Genomic DNA, 9,915 nt, shown 5'->3' with positions numbered 1-9,915 from the left:
TCTTCCTGATTTGTTAAAGTTCTCTAATCACTAACACAGTGTTTGTATATGAGGTTTTCATTGATTTAAGGACAAATAGTCTTATTCATTAAATCCTGACAAAGATTCATTTCCTTTGAAAACCTTGTGTTGAATGAACTTGATTGTTTTCTTGGCATAATCTGTATTCTTCAAACTGGTAAAATTTAACCAATCTGATTCTGTTATACCTCTCTGTTGATTGCAATTTTAATCTGAACAAGTTCAAATTGTGTTAGACTGTTCTGAAGAATCAATCTGTTTCGTTTAAAAACAATCTGTTCTTTTTTCCTTTGATACACTGAAAACTGTGTATTTGCGAAAATTTTATATGTTCAATTCACCCCTCCCCTCTTGAACTTAGACACTAATAGACCCAACAACAAGTCAGGGTCTGTGCCAGACATGTTAGAGGCAGACCACGCGAAAGCGTCGAGGTGCCTTGCTATGACCTCGGCAATCTGATCATGCGACTCTTGGCTCAAAGTCCTGCCAAGCTTGAACATCTACCCACCGATCTCTCTTTCAAGCACATCTCCGGCGGGTTCGGGTCGCCTCTCTCGGGCGATCTCTACACGGGTGACTCCTTCTTCCCTTGGAGGCTGGGTAGTAACAGTGAACACCTCTCTCTTCTGTTGAACCAAGTGTGTTCAAGCTTTGAAGAATCCAAACCCTTTGAAGGTTGATGAAAGGCAGGATGTGCTTGTTGTTGCTGAGTTGTCTTTATATAGGATCTGGGGTAGATTAATTGTATATACCACTCTTGATTGAATCCAAAGCATAAGCATTCTCAAACCTTTTAATTGAAAAGTGTTTTTCAAACTAAGTGAAAAACAACCTGTTGTTTTGTTGAAACAACCGATTGTTTTATACTTAGGTAATTTTAGAAAGGTTGAAAACTATTTTTGATGGTTGACTTGCTGTCAAACCAAAACAACCGATTGATTCGTGGAAACAACCGATTGTTTGTTTTGGAACCATAATAGAAAACTGTTTTGTGCTTTGATTGAGCATTAAATGATTTTCTAACTGTTTACGCTCCAGTTTTAAATGCTTTGACCAATCTTTAAATGCAATTAATAGTTTGTTAAGATTATGCAACAAACAACTTTGTTTTAATCACAGAAAAACAGATTTGAGTTTTTCATAATTTTGAGCTTTTGAAAAGTTGAGAATTGCTTAGAGATTGCATTGATCAAAGAGTGTGAGATAGGATTTTCATCTTGTATTGATTTCAGATCTTTTTTGTAACAAGTGTAATCCTTTGTACTTTGAAAGAAACTCTGTGTGTATAGCTGAGAAGTGTTGAGTGTTCTTGAGGGGATCAATATCAGCATTCTTAGTGGTGTTGTGCTAAAGCCAAAGGAAGTGTGTGTCTTGAGGGGATCAAGGTCATTTCTTTGGTTGTGTTGTAAGTAATCTAGGGTTGATTGCTTAGTGGATTCCCCATTGGTTTTTGGGAAGACTGGATGTAGCTCTGGGTTAAGAGTGAACCAGTATAAATCTCTGTGTGCATTCTCTCTATCCTTAATCTCTTTAAATTCAGTTTTTATATTTGTAAACTGGTATAAACAACCAATTGTTTCTGCGAAACAACCGATTGTTTTTCTGGTGTTGTGCTTATTTGCTTTGTTTTTCGGCAAACTGAATTCTGATTCAAGTGTTTCTCGAAGTAATTTCATTCTAGGCTTAAAAGTTTGCGAAAACCCTCTTTAAACCATTCACCCCCCCTTTAGTTTAAAGCCATACATTCTAACATCTTCGTCTTGGGGCTATTTTCGTAACTCTTCTTAGCCTCTTTCTCGTCAGACTTGATGGTGATCACCGTACCTTCAAGGGAAGGCAACTTCATCTTCATATGCCTCATGGAGTCAATTGCTCCAATCCTGTTTAAAACAGGTATACCTAACAGTATATTGTAGGCTGATGGGGCGTTAACGACAAGATACCTGATGTTGGCAGTACGCGAAGTTGTGTCGTACGTGAAGGTCGTCCTTAACTCTATATGCCCACGTACCTCCACCTGGTCTCCGGCGAAACCATACAAGCACCCAATATAGAGCCTCAACTGGTCTGGAGACAACTGCAACTTGTTGAAGGTAGACCAGAACATCACGTCGGTCGAGCTTCCTTAGTCTATGAGGACGCGATGCACCCTTCTCCCTACTGTGAGTAACGAAATTACAACTGGGTCATTGTCATGGGGTATGAAATCTTGGCGGTCGGCCCTGGTGAAGATGAGGTCGACGTCGGGGGTCTGATCTTCCTTTTGTACCTCTACTGCCATCACTTCTCGCGTATACTTCTTTCGCTGGGAGGCAGTGCATCCTCCTCCTGAAAACCCTTTAGAGATCGTGTTGATCTCCCCATGAATGGGCACCTCGTGCCCCTGATCTGCCCCTGCAGTCACCAACGCTTGATCGTTCTGCTACTCTTGATGGTAATTCTTTAAGAAGTCGCTCTTCACTAACTCATCTAGTTGGTGTGCCAGGGCCAAGCAATTGTGTGTGTAGTGCCCATGTGCTTGGTGAAACTCACACCAAGCGTTCTTGTTGGGCCCCATCTTCCTGTCGGTCTTGCCGCTATGTTCGGGATAGTGATTAGCTCCTTGAGCTCCACTCTGAAATTATGTTTTGGGGGCGGGTCCCTTCGTGCGCGTGTCCTCGCCTGGGACTGTTCGTAGGGTTTTCCCGCTCCCTTCTTCTCTGTGTTCGCCTCGTGCACCCTCATGGGCTGAGGTCGTCCTGCTGCTCGAGGTCGGATAGGACCTGCAAGACCTCGTTTCTCCGTTACTCGATCTTCTGCGGTGATGTGTGCCAACGCTCGACGTCTGATCTCAGTGAATGTCTTCGAGTAGAACCTTAACAACGATTCGCTGAAAGGTCATGGCAGCATTCCCTTGACAAAGGCATGCACTGTCATGGCCTCATCCGTGGGTTTCAACCTTACCACCTAGACCCCAAACCTGTTCAAGTAGTCCTGCATGGACTCCCCCTGGTACTGTTTAATGTCAAAGACATCATAAGAAAGTGGGGTGGGGGCCTTGTTAACAAGGTATTGTTCCCTGAACAGCGTGGCAAATTGGTCGAAGGTGGTGATGTGTCCATCGGGGAGACTGACGAACCACTCTAACGCCGTGCTTGCCAACGTGCTCATGAGCAGCTTACAGTACACAGCGTCAGATCCTCCTTTGAGCATCATCTGAGTGTGGAACATCGTGAGATGGGCCTCTAGGCCTCCACACACGTGAAAGTGACCTTCGGGCCCAGAGACGTGTTGGGCAACGCCGTATCCATGATTGCCTGCGAGAACGGCATGGGACATTCCCTCAGGGGTACAGGTGGGGCACGTTCATCCACTGCATATTCCCTTACCTGTTGCAAATCCCTGCGCAGTTCCTCATTGGCCCTACGCAGTTCTTCGTTGTCCGCGCGTGATGCGGCAATTTCAACCCTAGATGCTGCCACCTCTGCTTGATGGGCACACATAGTTTCCAGTATTTGTTGCTGGTAACGTTGTCCCCTCCAAGGGGTACTACACCTGTGGCTACAACAGATCCTTGCCTTGTACTCCTCATATTGTTGGTAGAAACTCTCAACACGATTGTGAGTGGGACCTTGCTTTAACGGGCCGCACGATGGGCGCCAAATGTTCCTGCCAGTTGACTCGCGTCGCCGGTTGACTATAACGATAGTCTTTGGCCCTTCTATCCCCGCCTGAGAATCATACTTTCTTGATTAAGAAATCTCTCACCTGAAAAGACAAAGGGGCGCCTTGACGGTCGTTTGCACTCCGACACTCAAGTTAGTATTAGGGCAAAGAAACACCAAGTGTATATAGTAGCTTCAGTCTTAGAAATTGTGTCTTTTACTAGGGTTCTTGGCACCCTTTATATAGGTTGAAACTTGGGTTTACCTTTGTGCGGTTACCCTTGTCTAGGGTTCCTTGGGGAACGTCCTTGCACCGCTATTTACATAATCTTAGCGTATCTGGCACATAGAACTTTCCTTAACTGGAGTGCAACGACTAACAGAGTGGTCGCTTGGGTACCAACTTGTGCACCTAATCTCTAACATCATTTGTTTCTGCGGGTGCCCTAAGTATTCACGGGTCATGCATGCAGTTTTCCTTGGAAACCCTAACCTTAATGGGCCTTAGCGCCTCCAAGGATTATTCTCTCGTGTTGCGCCTGTATGTGCTATACACATCACGTGCATGGATCCCTCGTGACTTAGACATTTCCCTTATCTGATGTTTTAACTGATAACTTAGTATAATTCTAGGGTCCACCTTACGTGGCCCACTATAACGTTCAGACCACTGATGTTCGATCTCTCCCTCTATTGGTAAGTTCTGATGTCGATCTCCAACGTCGGGGTCTATGGTACCGATGTCCGAAGATTGACCAATCTCCTGATAGGTGCGTCTGGCCCCCCTTACATGACCCACTTCCACTATTTGACACAATACATTAAACAAACAAGTTTATTTAAAAAAAATCAACATAATTATTATCAATTAACAATATAATATTATAATTATTAATTGATAATTGATAATCCATAATAAATATTTTAACAATTACTTCTCCTTTGTGTGTACTTCTATAAACGTTTTTTCTCTATCAGGACTCGTTTTACTTCTTTTATGAATTTTTCATGATTTTTAACACGATTGCACTAGTTTGATAAACATTAATTTAAGTGACGAAGATTTTGAGAAAACCGTATCTAAGATGCATGAATCATGCATGTCAAACTATATGGAAACCTATGTGCTAGAAAAAAAATTAACATTTTTTTTAATAGTAGTGCATATGAGTTGTGTGGAGTTGCAAGCTAATGTTGAGTATTATTCATTAAGTACAATAGCTTTATGCTTTAATCAATAGCTAATTAATATTACGTATCAATAATATCTTAGCTCATGCCAAAACCATATGAAGTTTTAAGTGCTTGCGGAGGAATTATGATTAAAATCTAAGCTTCCTTTACAGAAAAAAAGGAAGATAAAGTAGATAGAGAAAATAATATTCATTTCCTCTTCTTTTATGTGCTGAAAAAGTAAGAAGATTCCCTTGGAAGCACTCTGGAGCATGACTTATTATGTTTTTTTGTATTAATTTTTTATTTTGATCTTACAAAATCCCAAACTATTGAAATTATTCTGATTGTAACTAAAGTCAAGGTTATTTTTTTTCTTAGGAGTGTTTTTCATGTCTTCGATGTCTTCTCATTGTAGGTCAAAGTTGATTATGAATTCAACAGTCAGTTTGATTCGTAAATTTTATTAATAATTATAACTTTTTTATATTTTTGTTTAAAAAATTGTACATCAAGCGTTAATAAATAATATATAATTTCCATGATTATTTGTATAAATATTTTATAATTATTGATGAAAATCAAAATAAATAAAAAATCACCATACACGCATAAATATACACAATAACAACTCATCAATTGTTTCATCTTTTGATCAAACAAAAGTGAAAAAAAATATTTGACAATAAGTGTCACCTATTAGTCTTTTTTCATACATTAACACTAAAGGTGACAGTTTCAAACAACAATCATCACCTATATTTTTTCCTATAAATTATTTATATGTCATAGGTTGGACGAAAGTTGATGAAGTAACTGTTATTTATGAGATATAATAACTAGTTTATATTATTGTTAAATAGTTTTTAGATTGGTATCTAATTAGCAATTAAAGTTGTTGCTACCAAATTTAGAAACTAAATAATTGGTAGTTAAAATCTTAATTGCTAATTAAATATCAATTTAAAAACTATTTAACAATAATAAAAACTAATTTAAAAACAAACATTTTTTTAGTTTCTAAAATGGTATTTAATTTAGTTACTATTGCAACTAATTATTTTGATTTCTAAAAATTGGTTTCTATTTAATGATTTTCTTGTAGTGTTTAGACAACAATCGTTGACTATATAAAAAATATAGACAACAACTCAAGCTATCAGCTATATTAAATAACTATAGACAACATCTTCATGTATTATGGTTGTAAAATCATCATCGTCTATCAACTTTAAAAATTATAGTCTAAATACTTTTTAAAATAATAAAAAATGATAAAAAATAATACAAAAGAATAAATAAATAAAGTGAAAGAAAAAAAAGTTTATGATATTCACATAATAATAATAATATTTTATCAAAAGGAAGATATACGGTTTAAACTTTTTTATTTCCACGAAAATGCATATCCAATATAAGAAATTAATTACCGAATACTATGTGGATTTATAGGAGAAATTCCTTAAGATCAAATTTTTTTTCAATTTTTTTTTTAAGAATAACAAAAAATGGCTTATTTATATATATGGCTATTTGGTGTCTTGTCAACCAATAGAGAGCAGTGAGGAATTATAAATCTATAACGAGATCATGGAAGGTCCTAGCTATCTTTCAAGACATGCTAAGTGTACTTCATGTCATCACAAAATAACAAAAGAGTAAAAGAAAATAGATTACATTGGATGTAACCTAGTAGTTCATAACACCAAAACATCTTGTAGAACATGCTCAAAATTCAATGCTTCAAGTACAACCAATTTAACCACTTCATTCTCCTCCAAGTTGTCTTTTGTCTTTTAACTCTCATAAAAAAAACGAATATAACCATATTTATTTGTTGGTGCAAAAGAATAGGATAATTAGAAACTGAAAAAATAGTTGCTTGTCATTTTAATACTATAATACCTCAATCATAAATTAATTGTTCTGTGTTGAATATTTGTTTAATAAAATTACGTTGTTTAATTTATTTTTCTTTAAACCCTTTAATGTCTTTCATAATATATTATTTGATTTAATATATTTTCTATTTCACTACTTTTTTTTGCTACATAATTACACTTCTATCAATTATAAACAGTAACAATTTTAGCATTATAAGTTGTATTTTGAGTATTCCAAAAGGTATGAAGTATTGTATTGTCTAGTTTCTTCTCTTTTAAAGAATGGATAACAAGGATTGTGGGTACCTACACGTGAAATTGAAATTGTGAGTCTCATTTGAGTAGATAAAGCGGTGTTCTCCAGTTGAGAGTAGTCGGTGGTCGCCGAAGTTATGCAAGGTCAACATGATCACCGGTCGATGAAGCGGCGCTCTCCAAGGTCAACACGATCGCCGATCGATGAAGCGGCGTTCTCCATATGTGGAGGCGGTAGTCGCCGAAGTTATATAAGGTCAACATGATCGCCGGTCGATGAAGCGGCGTTCTCCATAGGTCAACACGATCGCCGATCGATGAAGCGGCGTTCTCCATATGTGTAGGCGGTAGTCGCCGAAGTTATATAAGGTCAACATGATCGCCGGTCGATGAAGCGGCGTTCTCCATAGGTCAACACGATCGGCGATCGATGAAGCGGCGTTCTCCATATGTGTAGGCGGTAGTCGCCGAAGTTATATAAGGTCAACATGATCGCCGGTCGATGAAACGACGATCTCCATGTGTGCGTAGTCGGTGGTCGTCGAAGTTAGGTCAACAGGATCGCCGGTCGATGAAATGAAGATCTCCATGCGTGAGTAGTCGGCGGTCGCCGAAGGGATGCAAAGGTCAACATGATCGCCGGTTGATGAAGCGGCGTTATCCACAGGTAAACATGATCTCCTGTCAATGTAACGGCGATCTCCATGTATTACCGGACAAAATCATTATTAGACTTAATTAGACTTAATTACAGGAATATAATCACTATTAATGAGTCTATAATTAGACTTAATTAAGTCTAATAATGATTTTGTCCGGTAATACCATGCGTGTGTAGTCGGTGGTCGTCGAAGTTATGCAAAGGTCAACAAGATCGCCGGTCGAGGAAGCGGCGTTCTCCATATGTGTGTAGTCGGTGGTCACCAAAGTTATGCAATGTGCACGGGTAAATCGTCGCTCGATGAGGTGAATGTAGGTGGCCTCGGTTATGGGTGTTTAGGTAAAGTTGAATGTTGCTTTGAGGTAACATGTTGGTTATATTTTTGGGTATGGTCTTCTCACTTTAAGGTTGTTCTGCTCCAACCATAAAGGAGAGTTTCTTTTGTGGATGATAGGAAGTTCACTTCTGGTTATTGTAATGGGTTGGGATACCCCTGAAGTATCCCTTTAATTTTATTTATTCATTGCTGATAAAAAAAAATTTGGAATTTTTTTGGGACATGTTTCAGTTTATTTTCCTTTTAATTTCCTTCTCCTTATAAATGTGATAAGGAATTCCAGATTATTTTTATCAATTATTTTTTCCATCGTTTTCAATGTATTTTTAGGAATAATAGCACATTTTGCATCCTTCATTTTAAGATTTTCCAATTTTCTTAATATGTTTTCTCCCACGTTTTATCCCGTATTATTAAAGTTTCTTAATTACTTGAACGTTGTTTAATTAGTTGATTGATAATATTAAAGTGCAGCATGTAATGTTTTTGTAGAAATATGTTATAGTAGCTTGTTGACATGAAATTTTCATGCTAATTTCTTAAAAAACAATTAAAAAACGTAAAGTTATTCCAAAATTAATTTTTTAATATTTAAAATTTTTGTTTCAGCTTACTCGACATTATTTTCCTAAAAAATCAAAATAAAAAAGTTAGAAATAGTTTAGTTTATTCTAATAATATTACAAATAGAGTTCGTTTAACTAAATCTATATAAACTAATTAGAAGAAATAACATAAGACAAATGGTTGTAGAAACTGATTTAACGTAATTGCACGAAATTGTAAAACTGCTGAACTGATATATATACATTTTGATTTACTTCAATATTATATATAATAAAATTACAATTACTGGAAGTTATAAAATAGGAATACTAACAACCCTGTAAAATGACCATTAATGCAATAATAACGGTAAAATAGTTTAAGGGTAATAAAATCAGAATTAATAACCATCATTTAAGGCTAATAAATTCTGAATTAATAACCAATATCCTTCCTTAATTCTGATTTGGAACAACATTCATGTCCAACATATTTCTTAACTTGATGAAAGCATCGATTTTCAATGGCTTAGTGAGAATATCTGCAATCTCTAATATTCTGAGATGCAATATTCCAATTTGGTCATCTTCTTCCCAACTTGGTCTCGCGGGAAGTGATATCGAATATCAATGTGTTTACTTCTTTGATGAAAAACCGGATTCTTTGCAAGACAAATTGTAGAGACATTGTCAACATAAATCTTTTCATCAAGTTGGCCATTTAGACACGCAGACTTGACGTCCATTTGGTGAATTTTTCATTGCCTTTGTGCAGCTAAAGCAATGGTTAATCTCATTGTTTCCATTTGAGCTACAAGAGAAAATATTTCTTCGTAATCATAGCCTTCTCTTTGCTCGAATCCCTTTGCCACCAACCTTGCCTTGTATTTATCAATCTCACCATTTGCTTTCACTTTAATCTTGTACATCCACTTCACATCAATTGCTTTGTGTCCTTTTAGAAGATCAGTGAGCTGCCATGTATTGTTTTTCTCACTCACCATCAATTCTTCATTCATATCCCCTTGCCATTTGGGGTGTTGAATGGTGTCTGCAAGTCTCACGGGTTCTGAATCTGCAAGAAAAGCAAAGTGAACTAAATCTCCATTGTCATCAACTTCATCATCAAGATTTACTTCACAATCTTGAAGGTGTACAAGTTGTCGTTGTTGCCTTCTTGGTCGCTCCATCATAGTCGCAATTGGAGCTGCAACTTCAAGTTGAATTAAAACTTCAGGTTGAATTGTAGGTGTTTCAAGAGTGACTCCATCTTCCACATCATCGTTTAAAACGTAAATATATTGTTTTTTTTAAATAAATTTCAGCTACTGCATTCTATTGCCATTCCTCATCTTCGGCAAATGTAACATCACGACTCACAATCACCTTCTTT

General features: G+C 37.1%; 1 protein-coding gene across 1 annotated transcript; it reads right to left on the bottom strand.

Annotated features, from left to right (window-relative positions):
* Positions 1 to 9,280: 9,280 nt before the first annotated feature.
* Positions 9,281 to 9,715, bottom strand: LOC137815847 (uncharacterized mitochondrial protein AtMg00820-like). The gene has a single exon (XM_068618958.1). The coding sequence runs from the start codon at positions 9,713 to 9,715 to the stop codon at positions 9,281 to 9,283; it is 435 nt and encodes a 144-aa protein (XP_068475059.1).
* Between the last annotated feature and the right edge of the window lie 200 nt (positions 9,716 to 9,915).

The sequence above is a fragment of the Phaseolus vulgaris genome, chromosome 1, assembly GCF_000499845.2.
Source record: "Phaseolus vulgaris cultivar G19833 chromosome 1, P. vulgaris v2.0, whole genome shotgun sequence".
Taxonomy (NCBI): domain Eukaryota; kingdom Viridiplantae; phylum Streptophyta; class Magnoliopsida; order Fabales; family Fabaceae; genus Phaseolus; species Phaseolus vulgaris.
This window is presented reverse-complemented; position numbering and strand designations above follow the sequence as displayed.